The sequence below is a fragment of the Varanus komodoensis genome, unplaced genomic scaffold, assembly GCF_004798865.1.
Source record: "Varanus komodoensis strain SLA01 unplaced genomic scaffold, ASM479886v1 scaffold62, whole genome shotgun sequence".
Classification (NCBI taxonomy): Eukaryota; Metazoa; Chordata; class Lepidosauria; order Squamata; family Varanidae; genus Varanus; species Varanus komodoensis.
Genome location: NW_025336248.1, coordinates 1985738 through 2010041, shown reverse-complemented (window position 1 = coordinate 2010041; position 24304 = coordinate 1985738). Strand labels below are relative to the sequence as shown.

Here is a 24304-nt window from a genome sequence, read left to right as displayed (position 1 = left end):
GTAGAGCAGCAATAAGGCACAATAAAAATGGAATAGAAACAAAATACACTATAAAGACAATTTTTTAAAAAGATGAGTGAATAAAAAGTTTTATCTGGTACGAAAAGGAGCAATGAGTGTGTGCAGGTATACCTTCTTGGAGAGCTGATTCCATAGATGGAGTGCCACAGCTCAGAGGTTCCTTCCCCTGGTATCACCCCTCTTCATTTCCTTTAGGGGTGGCTCTCTGAGAAGGACCACAGAAGATAACCTCAGAGCATATTTGGGAAGATGCTTTCCTAGCCCCAACCCATTCAGGGCTTGATATGTTAAGAAAAAGCCTATGAATATCCCTCAAATAAAACCCAAATAATACCTCTCAAAAAGGATGTGATTAATATATGACTTTTAAAAACACCCCTTGCAGTTTCTCACACATAATGCAACTAGCAAGTAGCTAACAACACACTGGGGAAATTATAACCTCCTATAACATTGTCTAAATTACTGTTTTCCATTCTGTGGCTCAATGCATTGCCCCAGCTCATAGACAAGTCAGCATCTGGAAAGAGCCTGAGTATATCATTCTACACTGATGAAGAAAAAGTTATATTTAGCTGCAAAAATCACTGCATTGGTGCACAGATTTCCCAGCACACCAGGAGTAAATCTGTTGGTAATGCAAGTATTCAATACTGAATGGAAGAGCAGGGCAATCTGATAATGAAAATATAGGAAAAGCTTTTGATGGAGGGAAACATGAACTTTGACTTTTGGGGGAGAGGCTTTCTCAGCAGGTTGCTCAAGGTGATGCAGCTTCTTTCACTGCTTCTTCCACATCATGCACATTCTATCAATTGCACCACAACCGATGATCCTCTCCCTATTCCTCATAAATTCTACCAGCCAGGTGATGCTGTAATTGGTGGGATTGTTTCTCAGGTCTTCTTCCTCCATAATATCCTTTCTTTTGTGGAACAGCCTGCACAAACACGGCTCGGTGAACCAATGTAAGGCATTCTTTCTTCTCTTCCTTCCCATAATATTTGCAGTTCACTGTGAAAATGCACCATGATCCACCCTGCACAATTTAATTACTTCTTAATACACGTTTGCTTGGGAAAAACATTTCTGGGGCTTCAGTAAATATAACAGATGTTGAAAAAAAAAGAGTATTTAATTTTTTTATTAGCACTTTCTCTCAAATTTCATTTACTTCAGGAGCATGCACCCAGTTGCATTCCTATGCCTTTGATATCAAGTCATATGAATGATTTGCTAATAGCATTGTGCACTGGTATCATGACTTTGCATATTTTATCCTTAGGAAAAGATTCTCAGTGATGAGTCTAAGGGGAGATTACTTTTAAAAAGAAGACACATATGGGCTCTTTACAAGATTTTGTTGTTTGAGTTATTCCCATATGTATGCAAAGCATTTCACTGTGATGAATGCATGCTCTATTGTGTTAAGCACTTGAAAGTTCCCAAAATATTCAAAGCTTCTAGTTTCTCAATGGAAAAAATAACCATTTTGATGTATTTATGTTGTTTTACCTCCCTTTCTTATTGCCATTTGTAGACCAATCTGATGTTTTGATCTATTGCTCAATCTCAAAAACAAACATGCAATGATGATGATGATGATGTTGCTCTCAATCAAACAGCCTATCATTCTTCTTCCAGTTCTGTACCAAAGAACTACCAACATGTCCTGGCCTTGGCATTTGCTGTGAAGGAGATCAATGAGGATCCTCGGATCTTACCCAATATCTCCCTGGGCTTCCACATCCTCAATAGTTACTACACACCAAGGATGACCTTCAAGGCCATCCTGAACCTGCTTTCCACACAGCACAGGTTTGTTCCCAACTTCAAGTGTCACAACCAGAATAATGTGATTGCTCTCATTGGAGGATGCCTCTCTGAAATCTCTGCCAATATAGCTATTCTTTCAGCTACTCATAAGACACTGCAGGTAAGCAAGGTGTAAGTATGCCTGGCGTTTTCATAGGTGTGACACAGAATCTTCCTCCTTTCAGCCAAGTTTCTGACACGTTCCATGATCAGTCAGCCAGCTGCTTAGATGCAGAAAAAGCGACTATGTAATCAGGTATATTCACCACATTTTGAAAAACCAAAGTCTGATTTTGACTCCTCATCAAAGTTTAATGAGGTTTTACTGGGGTGTCACTGAACATGTACAATGTATCCAAAACTAACAAGATGGTTTTTTGTTTGTTTGTTTGTTTTTTTGGCACTCTCTGGAAAACCAGGTTTGTTTCTTCTGCCCAAAAGGCCATATACTGACATTTCCCTTCTTTATCCACAGTATCTTCAGGTTCTATGTGATTAGAGAATAAGGTTTACATGCACCCCACTTCATTAGTTCCAGGACTTCTCACTGCATTGCACATCAGCATCACTGATTATAGGACGTGTCATTCATGACATTCTGCTTAGTTCCCCATCCCCTTGCTTTTGGAACTTTGCCCAAAGATGCCACTTCCTTACCGTGGGATTTTTCAATGTGCAGGTTTTTAAAGGGCCTTAACAAAAGACACCATCTCACATGCCTTGGAAAGAGGTACATGAGAATTTATCCCATCAACATTGAAGATGAGTTGTGATGGGGGAGAGAGAGTGCGGAGAGCTACTGAATGCATTCAAGCTCATCTTTAATCCACTGACTGGCATTAAACTAGAATGCATACCTCAAGAGCTGCATGAAGTAGAAGGTTGAGTAATAATAGGTTTCCATAACAAGAACTGTCTGAGTGGAGAGCAAATCCATCTGTTGACAAATCATAACATTAAAATTGTGACATATGTTTTGAGAAAATTGCTTTCAACACAGGAAGGAATGTGACATGTTTGGTTCCACTTTTCATTCCTTAACCATGGAAAATTGGACAAAATTGTCATGCCATTTTTAGGATTTTCAAAATGAAATCATTTTATGGAACATGAACATTTCTAGAATATGGGGCAAATACTAATTTTGTATAAATTTGAATGCTTCCCTATTATCATTACAGAAGACTTGGGAAATTCAGTGTATAGATAGGCCTCAGCAGGGACACCACTACTATGATGCTTTTAATACACATTCTCCTAAGAATTCTCACTGATGAATTCACAGTTACTTCTAAAGCATTCCTCCTATTAGAATGCACAGGATTGTGGTGGATGCATTGCCATTTTAATTACATAAATCGGAACATAGTCTCCACGCTATGAAAACTTAGAGTTCCATTTCATTTCACACTAATCAGAACAGGCTTCTCCTGGATCCAGTTGAGGGTTCTGACTTTCCATAGAGGGAGATTCAGAGGAGCGGAAAGGTGTTTGGGATGCAAGGCTTCCAATGCAAATTTAAGGACATTGCACAACTTTGGCCTGAGGAAAGGGAGAGTGAAATGGGAGATCATAGAACTTATCATGAACCTGAATTGTCATCACAGAAAAGAGGGCAAAGACCTATCCTCCCGTGTAGAAGCCATGTCTAGATTTTAACCTAACATTCATAAAAAGAATCTTAATAGTAAATACAGTCAAGCAATGGAAATTAATGACCCTGGGGGATGCTCTTTTCTACTGGTGAATTTTAACACAAAAGCTACTCAACAACCTGATATGGAATATTTAGCTTTGAGTTTCCTGCATGACATGATTTTCCTTGTCCATATGACCAACAGGAACACCTGCTATTCTCTTTTTCCATGATGTAAGATTCTCTCCAATCTCTCCAAACATATTTAATTTCAGCTCACCTATGGATCATTTTTGCCACCAGAAGGGGCTAAAACACAAATGCCCTTTTTGTACCAGATGGTTCCAAATGAAGCACATCAATACCTGGGAGTTGTGAGACTGCTTCAGCATTTTGGATGGACGTGGATTGGGCTTGTTGCTGTGGATGATGACAGAGGAAACAGGTTCTTACAGACCATGGTGCCAATGCTTTCCCAGCATGGAATCTGCTATGAATTTATAGTAAGGATCCCCAAATGGTCTTATATAGAAGAGATGATAGCCTTGGGTATGAAAGATCGCAGTAACTTTGAAATTTTATTTGACTGCAAAGCCAATGTTTTCTTTGTATATGGGGAGCCACCATCATTTCAAGTACTGAGAATGTTGTTCTTTATAGCACCCTTCTTTGAATTTCCACCACTGGGTAAAGTTTGGATTACTACTTCCCACTGGGATTTTGCATCAGTGCCTCTTCAAAGAAATTGGGATATACAAACTTTCCATGGCTACTTATCATTCAGTGTTCACTCAAACCAGCCCTTAGGATTCCACAAGTTTGTGCAGATGGTTAGACCTTCTTGGGCCAAAGGAGATGGTTTCATCCAAGACTTCTGGGAACATGCATTCAACTGTTTGCTAAGCCTGGCTGACATGATACAAGATGGCAAAGTGACCTGCTTAGGGGATGAGAAGCTCGAGGCTCTTCCTGGTATTTTGTTTGAAATGAGTATGGTTGGACACAGTTATAATGTCTACAACGCTGTCTATGCTGTGGCGCATGCTTTGAACGCTTTATATGAATCCAGGTTCATACACAGAAAATGGGTAGGAAAAGAAAAACTGGCTATACAGAATGTGCAATCATGGCAGGTAGTTGCACCTCAAAACTCTTGGCAAGATGTTAGTATTATAACATGTGATGAATTGCAATTCTACAAAATATATAGTTTTGGAAAAATGATTCCTTTTGGGGAACAGCACTGGGTAGTAGGACCAGTCTGACTGGTTATGCTTAAATTTAAATGCTTAAAGTAAAGTAATGCTTTGAGCTGGCCTACAGATACAACTGGGACCAGAGATTTCCATGACCTTAGTCTATACATGTCTAAATGTGAATGAAAACTAGTATACAACTCCAATTTATTTAAGATATTATATTCAATTGGATTCAAATGGAGATAATTGGAGCAACATGCAAAGTATAAACAGGAACTCATCACATGTCAGGGAGGGAGAATGATTGCGATGTAGGTTGAAATAAGACCAAGGGAAGCTCATTGCTGCAGTTTCAAGATCATACTTCCGCTTTCCTCATAATCTTTTCCAATCCAGCTCCATCACTTTCTAAGCACCATCTCATTCAATAACACTGCTGGAGACACTGTGCATTTTAATGAAAATGGAGAGCTGGTTGCAGAGTTTGATGTTACTAACTGGCTGATGTTCCCCAATGGCTCCATGGCTAGAGTGAGAGTCGGAAGCCTGAACCCCCAGGCTCCAGCAGACCAAGAGTTAACCATTGATGATGACCAAATCAGGTGGCATACAAGCTTTAATCAGGTGAGTCACAGCTGCAAATGCTTAAATATTTAAACATACCTATTGGTTTGGTAACCAAGTGTTACAATATAAGTGGTGATATGATTCATTAATGGAGACTGCACCCTATCTCTCTTGTGGTGGATGCTCAGAAGCACACAAATGTGAATGTTTAAGAGCATCTGGTACAAGGTGTGAGTTATGAAGGTAGCAAGACATACACCTGATATGCATCATAACCTACCTTTTATGAAAAATCTGGCCATTGTGTATCCCACAGAGTTTGGGCATCTGAGAGGGAAGGGATGATGTGCCTACAGCCCTGGCATTCCACTCTTTTCCCTTCTAAGACCCTTTAGTGGGCAGCCAATGTGGTTTTTGCTTTGGTGTTTTTGTCAAGAGAACATGAGATTGCACCCTTAAACTTCTTTGAGAACAGACTTGTAGGGGGCGGTGTGCTCTTCAGAAGGCAAACTCTTGACTCCAGGAACTGGTAAGACAACTGTCTTGAATTGGAGAGTAATTTCATTTTTTCTGCTTAGTAGAACCTTACACCTCAGCCCCATATTTCTGTTCTCATGGTATCACTTTCAGAACTGCTAACAGTTCACAATACTTATGATTTCATTGACCAATTTCATGCAGAATAGAAGGATTTCACTTCACTTTATTCACCGTCATCAGCTTGGAAAAGTGGTCATTTTTATCTCTGGGCATCTGTAATGTCAGAATTCAATCAATCATAGCTAACAAGCCACCATTTGATCTATGACAGTGACTAGGTTTCTACAAAGTGCAACACTATAATGACTGTCAGGCATATTTGTTTCAGACTGGCTGTCAGTGAGATGAAAGCCGGCCAGAGTGGCTTCAGCCGTATGAACAAATTTTGCTGCTGGGTTCAGATAACATGACAAGCCTCTTTGAAACAAAAAATTGCTAACAAGCCACCCGTTTTCATGTTGTGTCAACCCATTCCCAAGACTCAACCATTTACTTCTCCTTCTCTCTGCTTCTGTGCAGGCTCTGCCACTTTCTGTGTGCAACGATAACTGCTATCCAGGATACAGCAGGAAAAAGAGGGAGAGGGAGCCATTTTGCTGCTATGACTGTGCTGCATGTCCAAAAGGAATGATCTCCAACAGGAAGGGTAGGAGACATGATGTACGCAGAGAGCCACCTACTGGATCTCAGTCATTACTGTTTATTTAGCTAATGTGTGCACTTCAGTGCACATGAAAATACTCCACAACTCAGAAATTAAGAGAATCTAATGACTAAACAGTTATATATTTAGGCAGAAAATAAAGAGTAAGATGCCTAAACAACATCAGGTCTAACACCTGTAAGACTAAAAAGGAATGACAGGAGGGCATGTTGGCTTCCTTTGACTGAGAGTTCCACTGCCTGCCCAAGGACTGATTTCACTATGGCTGAGTGCATGGAGTCTCATTTCCTTGATTTGGAGGTTTTGTACAGATAGAGGAAACACCTGAACATACTAATGTGCTTAGGAGATTAGAATTGTGGAATGAGAAGTCCAAGAACACTATTTACACTAGTATTCTTTAGTGAGTAGAAAGTCCTCCAGGGCATAGTGCAAGTCTGCGATGCGCAGTACCCATATAGCCAGGGATGCTGTCTAAGGCATGCTGACAACTGAAGGCCTTTTTGCTGCCTAAATGCCCATAGCATTGAGCCCTGAATGATTTATGGTTCTAGAGTGCATCTGCCAGAGATTGGAGTTGGGCTCAGGGAAGTATCACCAATAGGAGGGGTACATCCTTCCAGAATCTTCCCTTGTTGAAAGTCCTTCACCACATTTTCAACCACATGAATGTTCTGAATATGCCACCAAAGCACCCAAGAGAGGAGCACAGCAAACCAATGGAATCTTGGTACACCTTTGAGCCAAATGCTTTCAATATGACTTTTTAATGCATATTGTATCCTGCTTTTTCTCCGTAACTGAACTCAAGGCAAAGCCCAAAAACAAAACAAGAACAGACAACCAGAAACTTTGGTAACTACATAAAGGACCCAAAAACACTCTGGGGACAGAAAGACATGAAAGTATGCCTTTTTGCATTTTTGTTGTTTTGTTTTTAAAATATGATATTTATTGTTTCCTTTGAAGATATGAAGTACAAGAAAAGAAAGGAATGTGAAAGACAAGTAAGAATTCCAAGAAGTGTTACACACATTTAAGAATTAAATAAGCTAGGAAATTCCCCAAAAAGCAAACTTTCTGTGGTTCTTTCAATCAAGCTTTGTTGGAGCTCATTAAAAAGAGAACTATAGTTGTATAAACCAATCAATTTTCTGATCACTATGATCTGCTATGGATACATTACAGTTGCATGAAAACATAAATCATCAATAATGTTTGTACAGGCTCCATTATGTTCTTTATTAAAGGGTACATAGTAGCATTACCTTTTATCATGATGTATTTTATATGTCCATCATAATTGGCAAGATCCAATCAGCCTTTCCTTTCTTTCAGACATGGCGACCTGCATCAGATGTCTGGAACAGTTGTATTCCAACAAGGAACAAACTCAATGCATTCCCAGAATTCCCAGTTTCCTTTCTTATGAAGAAACCCTCGGAATACATTTGACAATCTTGACTGTTTACTTCTCCTTCATCACAGCTCTAGTGTTTGGACTCTTTCTGAAGCACAAGGACACCCCAATAGTTAAAGCCAACAACAGGAGTATCACCTACATCCTCCTCATTTCCCTCCTTCTTTGCTTCCTCTGCCCCTTGCTCTTCATTGGGCAACCTGCAAAGGTGACCTGCCTTCTCCGACAAATGGTGTTTGGCATTGTCTTCTCTGTGGCCCTTTCCAGCATCTTGGCCAAAACCATCACTGTGCTTCTGGCATTCATGGCAACCACACCAGGGTCCAGGATGCGGAAAAGGATGGGGAAAGGACTTGCCATATCAATTGCCCTTTCCGGCTCCTTGATTCAAACAGGCTTTTGCTCACTTTGGGTAATCACATCTCCTCCTTTCCCAGATGTGGACATGCACTCACTGGATGGGAAAATCATTCTAGAATGCAATGAGGGCTCTGCTCACATGTTTTACTCTGTTTTGGGCTATTTAGGTGTCTTGGCAATTGTCAGTTTCATTGTGGCTTTCTTAGCCAGGAAGTTGCCTGACAGTTTCAATGAGGCCAAATTTATCACCTTCAGCATGTTGGTGTTTTGCAGTGTTTGGTTCACCTTTGTCCCATCCTACCTGAGCACCAAAGGGAAATATGTGGTGGCTGTGGAGATCTTCTCCATCTTGTCTTCCAGTGCTGGGCTGCTGGGTTGCATCTTTGGACCTAAATGCTACATTATTGTTCTCAGGCCTGCACTGAACAGCAGGGAGCACCTAATGAGAAGGAAAAACTAAAAGAATATGTTTCCCTCCTTAGCCTTACTGGAAATCTGATTGGAGGGTCAGTCATGAGTCTTTGCACTGGTGAACACCCCAGCTTGAATTCTTTTGAGCAAATTTAAGCAGGTATAGCCCACCTCAAATATATCATCATTTCAAGTTAACTCATGTATGTTCAAACCTAGTATTATTGTTACATTACGTTACATTACCTTATTACATTACATTTCTATATCGCCCATAGCCAAAGTTCTCTGAGCAGGTATCATTAATTTCATAATCTAGCTGCCCTCACCCTTGACCAAAAGCAAAGGCAATATTGTTGACACCATGGTAATGAATGAGACTTGACAAAGTGTGTCTCAATTTGTAATGGAACACCAACACCCTCCATTTTTATGTAGTTCGCTGCTGGATCTTATGAAGTTCAATAAAAGTGTGTTTGCATGCTAATCAATCCCGGCTGCACATGCAAGATATAAAAGACCAATACTATTTAGATTTAGAGGAAAATATAGCCAAGTTAATGCTGTGCCAGAAATATATCTCCTTTTTTTACTAGAGAAACCACTGAAAAATAGATTTTCAAAGGAAAAGAACATTTCAGAGAAGTTATAGTGCATAGGATTCAGGGTTCTTCTGCTTAACTAACTCACAGGTAATCAGGAAATGTGTGTGTGTCATGTTGTGCTATTATTCTCCAGTCATCTCTCCTACAGACAGTAGCCTCTCCAACTTACCACATCACAATTAAAGTTGAGAGCAAATTATCATTAATTTTCCCCTTCTCCATGCTGCATTTTCCAATCAGAAAGTTCAGTTTGGCATGATAACGAGGTGGCTAACAGAATGAAGAATCATATGGCTAAATTGTCTTTAGCATGAACCAGACTTCTTGTTATCTAACAAGGGATGATATGACACCAATTTGTCTGCTATTGGAGAAACCCACACATAAAAACTGAGGACTTTAACAGCAACATGAAATCTTCTCAAACTTACTTTACTGAAAGATTGGTGGTTATATGGCATCTTCCTCTCAGATTACCACCATGCAACATGTTTGTATTGCTGAATTGTGGATGATTTGTTTACTTAGTTTTTAAAGGATTCTCAAGTGGGTTTTCAGATGTCCATACAGTATCAGTTATCAAACCTTATTTCATACATGCTAAGGATCAAAATATGGATTATTCTTAAGTGCATGACTAGCAGCTATGTTGCTTTTCTTTTCTTTTTAATCCATAGTTGGCTAAAATGGGGATGGATTTTTCAATGGGACTTCACCATTAGGGAGAGGTTTGTGTTATGTTTATGTGTTTTCTGGGGGTTTTATTTCTCTGCCTCCCTGTACATTCCATTAGAAAACCACAAGGAAGTACACTGTACCTGCAGTATACTGGAGCTGTTAAAAAGCATGGAAAAGTCCTGAAAAATGACAAGATCATAAAAAGCACTCACAAGCTACACTGAATAATCATGAGGACACAATAAGTATCTTGTGCAGATGGGGTTGGAGTTAGCCTGGACTTCCCACCATGTTTCTCTTAAGGCTAACTATGGATCTAGCTGGGGGTCATTGTGATCACAGTTGGAGAAGGAAGGAATTCCCACATGTTATAGTCATGATGAAAATGCCCCTGCAACATATAGGATTGCCCTGCCCTGCCCTGCCTTTAGTTCCTGGTGGCTGCTACCCCACACAATTAATGAAAAAACAGATTACAGTGATGCCTTTACCTGCCATGACTCCACATTCCAATGAATGAATTTGGTTCTGTCCTTTGTTGCTCTTTGTCTTGCCACATGTACGGTATGTAATGTATGTGTTACAGCATAGACAGCATTGTAGATAGTGCAGCTCTCCCCTGTGAGTTCCATCTCAAGTACATGCCCATGCACATTTTCCAGATTCTCCTCAACTGTACATGTTATGCAAATCCAACAGATCTGATGGATTTCATCAGGAAGACAACAATGAAATGCAACTTACCAGAACACAGGGAGAAAATGTATCAGTGGAGACTTTTTTGTTCACTGTATCAGTGAAATCCCACTGAGGTGGCATGATCCAAATTTTCTCTATATGACTTTTTTTGGGTAGATTCATTAAATTCTAAGACCAAAGTCAGCATATCTAGAGACTGAGAGGTTCCGTTGATAATATTCACATTGGCATCTACTGACAGAAGTACTGATTTTAACTTCTGAACCTTGTTAAAATGGAGATTGGAACCATAGTTCATTGCCATGGCCCTTTCTGAGAAAGGAACACAAATGCATTTTTGGGCAAGCAGAGGTATCAGGAACTTCATAAAATGTTCTCCATTATCATCATCTGAAACAATGAAGCTAACCCATATCCATCTGAAATGCAGAAGTAAGTGGACTATCCCCACATGTTGGTGAATTTCCTGTGGTGCCATCCAGTGCAAAGAAGGAAAGTGAACTTTTCCACTCAGTGCAGGCTTGGCTGCTCCATAGGTGAGCTAATGGGGGAAATGTGGCTTCTTAGGCACTCAAGGCAGCTAGATGATTACATGAGTGAGCTGTTCTTTGCCATTGTGGTTCTTCAGGTGCTTGTCACTTTACAGCCAGCTTTTCCTGTCCCACATCTAGAAAGTGCCAGCAGTTGCCACTAATTTAGCTCAGGGACAATCACTTCATGTGCTGATGACAGTCAGAGATGCCCTTTTTCTATGGACCCTGACACTCATGTAAAAATCAGGCACTGAGTATAGCCGATAGCCTCTCCTTCTGGCAATTATACCCTAGAAGAATCCCAGCAGGTCTAAACATGTCAACAAAGAAGGGAATTGTATGATAGGTAGTATCAGCCTCAAATCATAATGGCCTGTCTCAGATCTCCAGGGAGACAGCGTCATCCAGAGGTCACAATGGCCAGTCCTCAGATAGGTGACATCATAATGGGAGGCACATTGGTCCATCTTCCTCATTAAAGCACAAAGCAGCACCAGCAGTTGTGTGGGCACTGCTTCGCCCTCTCACACAGTGAAGCAGGCCAGAACAGGTGACAGGTAGCATAGTCTCTTCCTTAGTGATATGAGCAGATGCTGGATTCTGTGTGAACAGCCTTTCTTTCACTTTGTGAGTATGGCCTCCGTGATCTCTAATGTAAGTGGCAGTGTATAGGCAGAGGAGTGATGGACAAGAAGAAGAGAAGTAGCAGTTGTAAGCATCAAGGTAATTACAAGGCTCTGTTTCAAGAAAGTGTGCAAGAATGGCCTGGAGCCATGGTAGCAGAACCCAGATAGAATGGAGCAAAAGCTGGGAGATTGCATTCCATCTTTATTTTATTCTTTAATAAGGTTGAAACAAGAACAGCATATATTTAAAAAAGCAGTTTAAAAAAGATGTTATTAAACTTCTCAGTTCTTAAGAATTGGTCAAACTCATTTAATTATATTGAACTTGTTTGATTATATGTGTTTTCTATTTCTACTTAATTCTTATTTCATATTTGTTTTCTATTACATTTGCTTACTATTTCTATTTGTAAATAAATAAACATGTTTATTTACAAATCTTGGCCTGGATATAGAATAGTTTCACTTAATGGATAAGGCTGCAGTGTCCTTCTGATCAAGATGTTGGAGGAAGGGAATTGGAAGCATTGTCTTTCCATGAATATATTGCTCTCTGGTTGGTTTCAGATGATGCCCCAGAAAGACAGTTTTGGGGTCACAACTAAGGAGAGGTAACAGGTCTAGTAAGAGATTTCATCAAGTTGCTGGGGGTAATTCTAAACCCAACTACCCCCTAATCTCCAGTGGGGACCCCTTAGAGCATGGGGCATACTGAAGTTCATAAACACTTTCACACATCAGAAAGTGCACCTCAATAAGACTAAATTGAGTTTGTATTAGAGATAAGCTTCACAAATCACCAGAATCTGCCATCTGAGTCTAGGAGTGCCTATTTTGAATGGAACTAGAATACCATGAGCATACAAAGGAAACATTTTTCATGAGAAACACAGGTTGCTTAATGAACTGTACTGGCTATCAGTCAGTTTCTGGGTACAATTCAAAATTCTGGTGTTTACCTTTAAATCTCTATGTAACTTTGAGCCCAGATAACTGAAGGAACAACACCTTAATCATTCTTATGGTCCCTCTTCAGAGACCTTCTTCTGCACCACTATCTGAGATGAAGCAAGTAATGAACAGATTGTTACCAGGAATTGCACTTCAGGGATGAGGAAGCTCCCCACTGGGAAATGGGATCTTCCCATTCAGCCTGCAAAGTCCTCCACTGAGAATCTTTCCACTATCTAAAGTTTCGAACCCATCAGAGAATGGAGATTGAAGAGGAAAGAGAGCTGATGCTTCAAGGAATATTCCTTAAGGCACTGCCTCAGTGGGCTTCACCAACCCTTCATATCACCTGCCTACACAGACAAGAAACAAGGGTAGAAAGACAAAACCAAGTGTGTATACATGTGTATGAACATGAGATGTGTGTGTGTGCATGTGTGCGTATGTGCACATGTATGTAGACAGCTTAAAGCTTTATGGGTTATCACTAGGAGTATGAATTTTGCCTGGAAATGATGTAGAAGGCAGTACAGATCTTTTACCATTGAAGTGTTATGATTGAAGTAGAGTGGAAGGAGTTCCATGGGCTGAAGAGGTTTCAGGTAATAGTGTCAGCGCCACAAACCACAGTAGGTGTATCTACTTTACTACTGGCATATGGTTCTCCACAGGCTTGCCATTCACACACACACATGCACACTCAGGTTGTGCCTGGGAGACCAGCTTCTCTGACATTAGCCTGCCTGCCCATTGAGGTCTGCACATGACTCCACTCTAGGGTTTCTCACCATTATGTAGGCAGGTAGCTCACAAGAATTTCTCAGCAGTGGCACTCGATTTGTGAAAAATTGTCTTCAGGGTGATATATTTATGGCACTGTGCATTTGTAGAATCTTACTGAAACTTCCTTGGGGCCCCACGGGTGTTGCACTCCTTCATCCTAGAGCATCATTTATGTGGACTGGTGTTGTCAGACATCCTCATTCATGAGGACATGCATCTTACATGGACACACATGTAACAACCAACATTGGATCCAAGGTAACAGTTAACCTGAGGCATGGTGTGTAAACAGTGAACTTATGCTAAATTCTCTTACTAAAATAACTACTACTCTCATAACAAAAGGAGCTTAGCTCAAACATCCATTAAAATCCAGACACATGAACTTTATTTTCAGGGTGGTTTGTTCTCAAGAACACACACATGCATTCATTATGAAGAAAATTCACTTGGTTCATTTATCCTCCCTACCACATTAGTCTGAAAAATCTAACTGAAGACAGATCAAGATGAAGAATGAGGAAATAATATTTGCTAAATAAGAAACGGATGGTGGTGTTTAAGCATAGAGGTAAGCCATGGAATTTGCTGCCACAGGAAGTGATGATGGCTACCAATCTGGGTGGGTTTAAAAAGATATTGGATGGATTCATGAGAGAGGAGACTACCAATGGCTGCTAGCCCTGCTGGCTATGTGCTACCTTCTTTAGCAGAAGTGGCATGCCTGCATACTCCAGCTGCTGAGGAGCTTGGGCAGGAAGAGGCCTTGCACCCATCCTGCTTGAGGGCTCCTATAGGCAACTGGTTTGATATGTGTGTAAACAGTCTGATCAAGCATGGCTTTTCTTATGATAGAATCAGAGAAGAGTAGAGTTGGAAGGGACCATGAATGCCATTGAGTCCAACCTCCTGCTGTTGCAGGACACCAAGTTACACCATTCCACTCAGATGACTGTCCAGTTTCTTTTTGAATATCTCTAATGTGGGAGAGCCCACCACCTTTCTAGACAGCTGGTTCCACTGCAGCATTGTTCTGACAGTGAGGAAGCTTTTCCTGATGCCCAGCATGAATCTGGATTGTTGCAACTTGAATTGATTATTCCATGTTCTGCACTCTGGCACCATCAAGAAAAGATCTCAATTTTTCCCTTTTTGCCTTTTTGCCTTTGAGGTACATATAGAGGGATATAATGTCCCCCATCAGTCTTCTCTTCTCAAGGCTGAACATGTTCAGTTCTCTCAGTCTCTCCTCATAGGGCGGTGTTTCCAAGCCCTGGGGCCTTTTCGTTGCCCTCCTCTGGACCTTTCCTAATTTCCCTGCATCTTTCTTAAATCTTGGTGCCTGGATTTCTAATGCGTTATGAAAATGGTGAAATAGGATATTGGAAGTCAATGCAACCAAGAAGCTCATTGATGAAAATTTTGGGCCACCACAGAAATTTAGAAGGGAAGGAAATAGAAAAGAAGCAATGATAGTAACCTGATTTTAGAGGAAGGGGTACCTAAAGGACTTACCTTCTTAGCTGGTTGCAAAATTTAGTAAAAAAAAGCTGTGGGTACAGAGTAACCTTTGGCTTTTCAGCTTAGTGACTCTCTTTCCCTACTCTCCCTACCCCTCCCTGCTCTGTATCTCATGGAGGCAATGCAGAAATACGAAACAGGATTCCTCTATTCCATTGTTTCCACAATAAACTTAGCACTTGTCTTGCAAACATCTCTGCACTGTTTCCAGTGTGTCCCTCAGTACCTCCTTCACTGTCTTGTTTCTGAAGCTGTAAATGATGGGGTTGAGCAATGGAGTCACCACAGTGTTGAACACTGTGGCAGTCTTGTTGAATTCCATTGAAGAGCTGCCCACTGGCTTGATGTAGATGAAGATGGAGCTGCCATGATAAAGTGATGCCACTGTGATGTGAAAGGTGCATGTACCAAATGCTTTGCTTTGGCCTTTGTTGGAGGGCATCTTAATCACAGTGCTAATGATACAGATATAGGAGACAGTTGTCACAGATACAGAGCTGAGAAGCATGAAGCAGGAAACTGCCAAGTCTAAGGCATGAAGGAAGTGGGTGTCAGCACATATCATTTCCAGAAGAGGGCCGCTGTCACAGAAAAAGGGATCAATTACATTGGAACCACAAAAAGGCAGCCTTGCCTTTAGTAGCATGGAGGCTGAAATGGAAAAGAAGCTGCACAGCCAACAAGACAGAACCATCAGCAGGCAGACCCTACTGCTCATGATAGCTTTGTACCTCAAAGGGTGGCAGATGGCCATGTAGCGATCCACTGACATGGTAGCCAAAATGAGGACTTCAGTGGAAACCTGCAACAAAGTAGATATATCCTTGCAAAGCACACGCAAAGAATGCAATAGTATTTTCCTTTGAGATGAGCAGGTTGAGCATCTTGGGTGTGACTGTTGTGGTGATGATGATTTCCAACCAGGAGAGGTTCTTGAGAAAGTAATACATTGGTGTATGTAAACGTTGGTCTATCTGGATCACAAGGATGACTAAAGCATTGCCAATCAAAGTCAAAATGTACATGACAAGGAAAAGAAAGAAGAATGGTTTCTGAAGCCAGTGGTAATTAGAGAAGCCAAGTAGGAAAACCCAGTGACATGGCTTTTAGAGAAGTTGCTGAAGGTCATTCTCCTACAACATGTTCCTTTTTACAATAAGAAGGAAAGTGTGGGGAGGAAAAGAAGAGAGAGACAATGAGTATAGACAAATAAGGCAATCATCTATAGGTAATATTCTTATTTTTCTCCTTTAAATACACGAGTATTCACAGACTAGCAGGTTCCACCTATTCCATCCTTGTTTTCCCTAAAGTACCATAATCCATGCTCATTAATGATCTACTCTTGCAAATCCTCCCTGATCTTTTCAGCAGAGAGTCTTTCTGTCCCTGGCAGTAACTTCTTTTTTACTTACTCTTTTTTTTTCCTTTGTGTGATGAGTTTTGCTTGAAAGGAAGAGAGTCTGTTTCAATATGCGGTGTGAGCCTTTTGAAAACAGGGGGCTTATCATCCCTGGGGACTCATCCTTTTGTCTTGAAGATGGCCTGTGCTGGATAATCAGACAGGTCAGCTGCTGAAGCAGTAGACCCAGACTGGTAAGAAAAAACTTTGCCAAAGGAATGTTCTTTCTTTATTTCACTGTAAAAATGGTTGAAAGATGCTGGTTGTGATCTGTCCTTGGGAGTCTGCCCATGACACCCACTCAGCCATGCATTTTTCTCTATAACTCCAAACAGAGATTTACTGGAAAGGGGTTTGGCTCAACATAATTCTTATACAATGTATAAGAGCATTGTTATGTATTGTGTTTTGCAGCTTTGTCTGTCATCATCCAGGCACACTAATACCTCTTTCAACTTAAAGAAGCCTTTCCAATTAAAGTTGGGAGAGCAACAAGCCTGAGTAGTTCCATTAGGAGATACACACTTGAGACCCATCAACCAGTGCTGTTCTTTCATCTTTCTGGAAAGAGATCAACAACAAGAGTTTTTCAAAAGTTGCTGTTTTTAGTGTTGGTATGATAAACTGTAAAAAAGTCAGTCTTTACAGTTAGGGTGTTTTAGTCTGTGATCAAATCTCATCACAGTCATGTATCCATAGTGATGGCACAGAAAACTCCCTATTCATTAATTTATTATTTCTTTATTTTATTTCTATACAGCCTTATACAAACCTAACCCTAACCCTAAACAAGCACGTTGCATGGTTCAAGACAATTAATCAAGACACAAAAGATACAATAAAAGTACAAAAACAATGAAACACACTCTGTTAACCAAATTAAAAACAGTGCCAAAATTCCAATGTCCAAAACAAAAAACAAAAAAAGGATGAATCAGTTTAACATCTAACACACTTTCCATAAAAGTAGACCTAATTAAAATAAGTGGCATAACCCATTATATGCCATCAAATGACTGGGAAAAGAAAGAAAAAAATGTCTGGTGAGAGAAGATTCTAGCTGGATCATCACACCTCTAAACCCAGCCTTAGGATTAGATGTTGACTAGGGATATCCCCTCTGGCTGGTCTCTCTTGGATTTTCAGTACCCACATTATTGCTGTTGTGAGTCAAGAAGTCATGTCTGACCCATTGCGACCCCATGGGCAACATTCCTCCATGCCTTCCTGTCATCCACCATCCCCTGGAGTTCATTCAAGCTCACACCAACTGCTTCAGTGACTCCATCTAGCCACCTCATTCTCTGCAGTCCCCTTCTTCTTTTGCCATCTATTGTTCCCAGCATTAGGCTCTTCTCCAGGGAGTCCTTCCTTCTCATTAGGTGGCCAAAGTATGTGAGTTTCATCTTCAGTATCTGGCCTTCTAAAGAGCAGTCATGGTTGATCTGCTCTAGGACTGACCGGTTTGATCGTCTTACTGTCCAAGGGACTCGCAGGAGTCTCCATCAGCACCACAATTCAAAGGCCTCAATTCTTTGGCACTCACCCTTCCTTATGGATTAACTTTCACAGCCATACATTGCAACTGGGAAAACCATGGCCTTGACTATACGCACTTTTGTTGGCAGGGTGATGTCTCTGCTTTTTAGTATGCTGTCTAGATTTGCCATAGCTTTCCTCCCCAGGACCAAGAGTCTTTTAATTTCTTGGCTGCAGTCCGCATCTGCAGTGATCTTAGAGTCCAGGAAAATAAAATCTGTTACTACCTCCATTTCTTCCCCATCTATTTGCCAGGAAGTGAGAGGACCAGATGCCATGATCTTAGTTTTCTTAATATTGAGTTTCAGACCAACTTTTGCGCTCTCCTCCTTCACCCACACCAAGAGGCTCTTTAGTTCCTCTTCACTTTCTGCCCTGAGAGTGGTATCATCTGCATATCTGAGGTTGTTGATATTTCTCCCAGCAATCTTAATTCCAACTGGTGATTCATCTAGGCCCGCCTTCCTCATGATGTGTTCTGCATATAAGTTAAATAGTATACAGCCTCGCCAAACTCCTTTCTCAATTTTGAACTGATCATTGGTTCCATTCCCAGTTCTCACTGTTGCTTCTTGACCCGCATATAGGTTTCTCAAGAGACAAATAAGATGGTCAGGTACTCCCATCTCTTTAAGAATTTGCCACAATTGGTTCTGATCCACACAATCAAAGGCTTTAGCATAGTCAATGAAGCAGAAGTAGATGTTTTTCTGGAACTCCCTGGCTTTCTCCATGATCCAGCATATGTTGGCAATTTGATCTCTAGTTCCTCTCTCCCTTCGAAATCCTGCCTATACTTCTGGTAGTTCTTGGTCCACATACTGCTGGAGCCTAGCTTGTAGGAAACAGTATTATTACCTCCATGTTTTTGAGGGATACTGATTGCAAGTGGAGTGATTTTTCTGCTTGTGTGTAAAAATCTGAAATATGTTAGGACTGGTAATGGGGACAGGAAGTTTTTCTATCTGAGGCTGTTAATCTTCTTTATCAACTTTCATATTACTTGCAAAATTGAAAACAAAGTACTATACAGTGTTTTCCCTGCTTTTCTACCACATAACCTCTAGGTGGCACTCTGGCAAATTAGAACAGTGCAAACACACAAATGAAAAGAGTGCTTGCTTTCACAATGCATACTGTATTTCACCTTCTCTTATAAACTTAACTGGAAATGCTCCTTAGGAACAGAACCAAAACTGAACGGTCACAACATTGTCTAAAGAAGCAGTAAAGAACCAGAACTAGAGAATGAAGGACACTGATATTTTGTATTATTGGGGTGAATTGGAAGCCAGAACCTATATAGTTCTAGATTGAATTGTCCAAATCAAACAAGAATGCTACAGCTTTTGTCTTCTACTTTGTGCAAATACTACAAATCACATAATTTGTACAAATAGTACATAGTGGATTTTTTTTAAAAAATATGCAAACTGTGGCCCAACATAGCTAAACGTCTCAGAGCATGCTCAGCTTTCATAACAGCAGGTTGCCATCAGTGCAGGGCTAAGAAACCAGAATCTATAATCCAGGGTCAAAATCATGAAAATCCATTAGATGTTCTCCTTCCCCATCAGGTTCTTCACACATTCCTAAATATTTCATGGCAAAGCCTTGTGTAGAAAACCCTTTGGCCATGAAGGAGGATGTGTGGGAAAGGCCACTTTTCCTTTCATGAGACAGTAATTGTGTGTGTGTGTGTGTGTGTGTGTGTGTGTGTGCACGCGCATGCACACGCGTGCACACTTGCATGGAAGAGAGAACAACTGAAGACAGTTCCTGCTTTGATTGAATTCTAGAAGTATGAGGAGAAAAATGCAAGGCAACAATTACTGCTGGGGGGTGGAGTTTTATTCAAATTTATATGCTGTTTTTCTATGGTGATTGCACTCCAACCAGTTCACAATAAATATCAAAATAGAACATCATTAAAAATGCATCACATGATGTAACTGACAATGAGACAAGTTCACTATTACAATGAAGTGATGAAACACAAAACAAACAGCAAATAGTATTTCTGGGGGTGAGCAAAGTAGGGTCATTTTCCCCTGAAGAATCTGCAGCACTGATGCTTCTGAATAGGTTTGTCTATTGCTTTTACTGCAAAGAGAACTGATTTGGATATTACTGATGGCTGATTGAATTGATGTCAAATAGAATGTCCTTATAAATGTAAATTGCACCTGCTGTAGATATGAGTTTATTTAAGACCACAGCAGAGATAAAGAACTGCATCTCTAGGGTCACTGTGGTTGCTCAGGTTAATTCAGAATGATAACTGTGGTTCATGAACAAGCCAATAAATGAAAAGTATTTCCCACTTAATTCTTCTGATGTTTCTTAATGTAACATGGCCACTAAAAAGGAAACTCGAGCATTCAGAGAAGATAATGTCCTTTTTTTTTCTAAGAACATTCAGAAATGCAGCTTGCATTTTCTTGTTCTTGAAGCTGTAGATCAGGGGGTTCAGCAAAGGAGTGATAATTGTGTACAATACAGAGATCAGGCGGTCCTGTTCCACAGAATGACTAGAGGAGGGTCGCAGGTAGGTAAAGATGGCAGTGCTGTAGAAGATGCTTGCAACTGTAAGGTGGGAGGCACAGGTGGAAAATGTCTTGACTCTCCCCTGAGCTGTATGGATTTTGAGCACAGCTGAGACAATGAAGGAGTAGGAGAGGACAATTAAGGAGACTGTAGTTATCATGATGCTGCCAGAGGTTATGAAAGTCACTAACTCAGCCAGGGAGGTATCAGAACAGGAAAGATGTAGGATTGGTGGGATGTCACAAAAGAAATGCACAATCTTATTGGAACCACAGAAGTTCAGGGAGAAGACAAAGGTGGTATTGACAATGGCATTGAGCTTTCCTATGAACCATGAAGCTGCCAGAAGTGATCTGCAGACAGGCTGATTCATGAGCAAGGTGTAGCGCAGTGGGTGGCAGATGGCAGCATAGCGGTCATATGCCATGGCCGAGAGTAGAGCACCCTCAGTGGCAGCCGTGGTTAGAAAGAAGTACATTTGGAGCACACAGCCAGCAAAAGAGATGGTCTTGTCCCCTGACAGGAGGTCCCACAACATCCTCGGCATGGTGGTGGTGATGTAGCAGATTTCCGTAAAAGACAGGTTATTCAGGAAAAAATACATAGGTGAGTGGAGGTGCTGGTCAACTTGTATTAAACTCATGATGGCCAGATTCTCTGTCAAGGTGAGCACATAGAGCAATAGCCCCACAGCAAAGAGTGGCATCTGCAGTTTAGGGTCATCTGAGAGTCCCAAAAGGATGAACTCTTTCAGCTTTGTTTGATTCTTACTTTCCATTTTGAAGATTAATTTCTCTTTTTAGAAGGCACTGAGATTATTCAGAAGGCTTCCATCATTACACAAGAACTGTACATTTAGGAAGAGTGGAAACACATAATAAAAGGGACTGAGTACTGACAATCCTTAGGTAGGGCTTAACTTTGGCCCTCATGATAAGGGCTATCAGATTCTCTGAACAAAATTTACTATGGTGAAACCAGGCTCTCATCCCATATATGATTTTCTCCTAATTCTTTCAGTCCCTGCCCTCCTTTATTGCTCTTCCAGGGATTATCTGCAATTGACTGTATATGAATAGTTTTGCAGTTAAATACTTCACTGTTGCTGAACAGTGCCACAGTGTTAGCTGCTCTCTCAGTACTTCACTGCTTTCTTAACAGACATTGCTGAGATGCCTTCTATTTCATATGCTTTGGACTTTATTAGTATAGACACTGTTATTTCAATATATACTTGTGGCAACTGCTGCACCTATTTTAAAACTTGAAACAGCACAGTTTCAAGCTGAAAAAAATGAAATTAATTCCAGCACCAGCTACATTACAGGAATCCTTTGTACACCTGAAGTACATATAACAATGTTTCTGTTCATTGACAGAATAAATAACCCCCCACCCACCCCTTCATGGAACCATCTATCCTCAGGGGAAAGGGAAGGTACTTTTTCGCTAATATTTTGGAGGGAAAAATTACATTACTCTTGTGCATGTCTGCATTTGTGTGTGGGGGGGGGTGGGGGTGAGAGGGCTCTTCTTACCTTAGTGGTAAGAAATGGCTTAGTCCAATTTTCAGAACAAAAGGGAATGAAAAACAAACCTTGTCATTCCACTGCTACTGCATTTCCAAGGAGCAACTCTGAAGTCATAAGAGAATCATCATTTCAAGTGACGTTATGTTAGTCGCAAAGTTGTGTCTGACCCATCGCAAACCCATGGAAAACATTCCTCCAGGCTCTCCTGTCCTCCACCATCCCCCAGAGTCCATCTAAACTCACACTAACTGCTTCAGTGGCTCCATCTAGCCACCTCATTTTCTGCCATTTTGTTAGGTGACTTTTCAAGTTAGGTGCCTTTTTATTTGCTATCCACCACCTTTTCTTGTTGATGAATAGCTCCACAAGAAGGTGTTGTTGAAACTGTTTCCAAGCTCAGATTATTCCTCTGTGGGACCACTGGAATAAGTCCCTTGGAGGAATATGAAGAATTCACGCTGTCTTCATTATTGTAAATTCACATGGGAGCTGCACAAGGGGCAAGGGAAGGGCCACACATGGCCATATAACTGACCTTTTTTATTTATTGCAAGTAGTCATCCTCTGTGAAAACTCATTCTGGAAAAAGATAAAACTGCTGTCTTCATTAAAGGCCATACCTAAGTTAGCAGCTCTTCGGCATGCACCTCCTCCAAGATGCATCTCCAAACTTCATTACTCCAGGTGTAGTAAATAAGCCACTAAGGTGTTCCCAGGGGATTTTTCTTCTTCTTGGTAGCATAACATGATTTCTATAGACAACATTACTGGTTACATATCCATATTTATTCCTTCTGAAGGCAGCTCCATAGACAAACAGTTTGCAAAGCCAAGAGAAATATTGATCATCTTTTCTAATTATTTGTGGATCAAAGAAAAGACAAATACATATTGGAATTTTCTCTCATCTTTATCACTTTGAGCCAATAAACCATGACAATAATTATATAAATAGGTGGTGCACAAGGAGATGGATCTCATGTGCATGCATTATCAGTAACAAAGGTCTAATAGAACAAATAAATCCCACAGAAAACAGAATCCTGTCAGTTGATAATTGATTTTTGAAGACCTAATCATCATTGTATTCATATTCGTATTCATTATTTCAATATACCAGTTTACACTTGACAACTATAATGGAATGTATAATTAAGTTATGGAGGTCCTTGAGTGGCTCTGGAAGCTGTTGACAAACAGTGGTAGAATACAGTATGGTATAAACAATTGGTTGGTGTGACATTTCCTCTGTGGGACCACTTGAATTAGTCCCTTGGAGGCATATGAAGAATTCATGCTGTCTTCATTCTTTTGCACTCTTCATTTTTTGGCCAGAGTGCAAAAAATCCCTTACAACAGAAACAAGGTGGTTCCTCCTAATCATTAGGCTGCAAACTGGTGTAATAACTGAATTCCATAGTGTTTGAAAGCAGGATAATAATAAATAACAAAAACAGTGAATACCCAAGCAACCTTCAAAAATATTTTCAAAATACTGGAATGATCCAGCCAAAGTTTATTGACACCGAAATTTGTGGGAAAGTATTTAAATTCTTCCAAGAGGTTTAACAGGATTTAAATGTACTTAATTTTGGTCGGATTTTGTTCACTCTTCTGATTTCAAAGGATAGTACTTTAAAATGTGAAACAAAGAGTAATACTTTAATGAGAATAGCCCCAAATTTTTACTCATAGGCAAGCCCCATTAAATTAAATGGAGCTTACTCCAATATATAGGATTTCACTCTATGTTATATCATGTATATTGCTGTTTATATGCTATTTTCAGTATGGTAAGTTCTTCCTAATCCCTTTCAAGTTCCTCAATGCTCTTTGGAGATAGGTTAATTTTTATGTTCATTATATAGCTGTGGCATGGAGGCTAACTTTTCTCGAGCAGTCTGAAACCAATGAAAAGCCAAACTCCCACATAGCTGCATCATAACTACTGGCACAATCCTTCGCGTGTGTCACAAACTTTCCTGAGGCACAAAGTCAATCCACTAAAGCACTCTGTTGAAACTTCCTTCTCCACTACCCACTCCCAGGTAGACACATGGTCAGTATGTTGGTCCAGCCTTCCAGTGCTCCCAGTGATTTCTGAAATAATTGTTGTTGCTTATCTAGGTGACTACTTCTATTATTATATGTATGCATCTATGAACTTGTGCTGCATTCTGCATCCCACAAAATGCATTTGACAACCTGCACATAACTTGAAGGATGAGCAAAAAAGAACCCCTTCCAACCCCACC

General features: G+C 40.5%; 3 protein-coding genes across 3 annotated transcripts; 1 reads left to right on the top strand and 2 right to left on the bottom strand.

Annotated features, from left to right (window-relative positions):
- Window positions 1-789: 789 nt before the first annotated feature.
- On the top strand, window positions 790-8682 carry LOC123033447 (vomeronasal type-2 receptor 26-like). The gene is made up of 6 exons (XM_044450049.1): window positions 790-989; window positions 1666-1957; window positions 3748-4560; window positions 5068-5295; window positions 6298-6424; window positions 7781-8682. The coding sequence occupies exons 1-6, from the start codon at window positions 790-792 to the stop codon at window positions 8680-8682; spliced, it is 2562 nt and encodes an 853-aa protein (XP_044305984.1).
- Window positions 8683-15201: 6519 nt separating this feature from the next.
- Window positions 15202-18834, bottom strand: LOC123033446 (olfactory receptor 6M1-like). Its single transcript, XM_044450048.1, is given in 3 exon segments — window positions 15202-15828; window positions 15830-16081; window positions 18829-18834. Coding segments are annotated over 3 exon segments (885 nt in total).
- A 1405-nt stretch (window positions 18835-20239) lies between these two features.
- On the bottom strand, window positions 20240-21295 carry LOC123033445 (olfactory receptor 5F1-like). Its single transcript, XM_044450047.1, has one exon. The coding sequence runs from the start codon at window positions 21293-21295 to the stop codon at window positions 20240-20242; it is 1056 nt and encodes a 351-aa protein (XP_044305982.1).
- Window positions 21296-24304: the final 3009 nt, after the last annotated feature.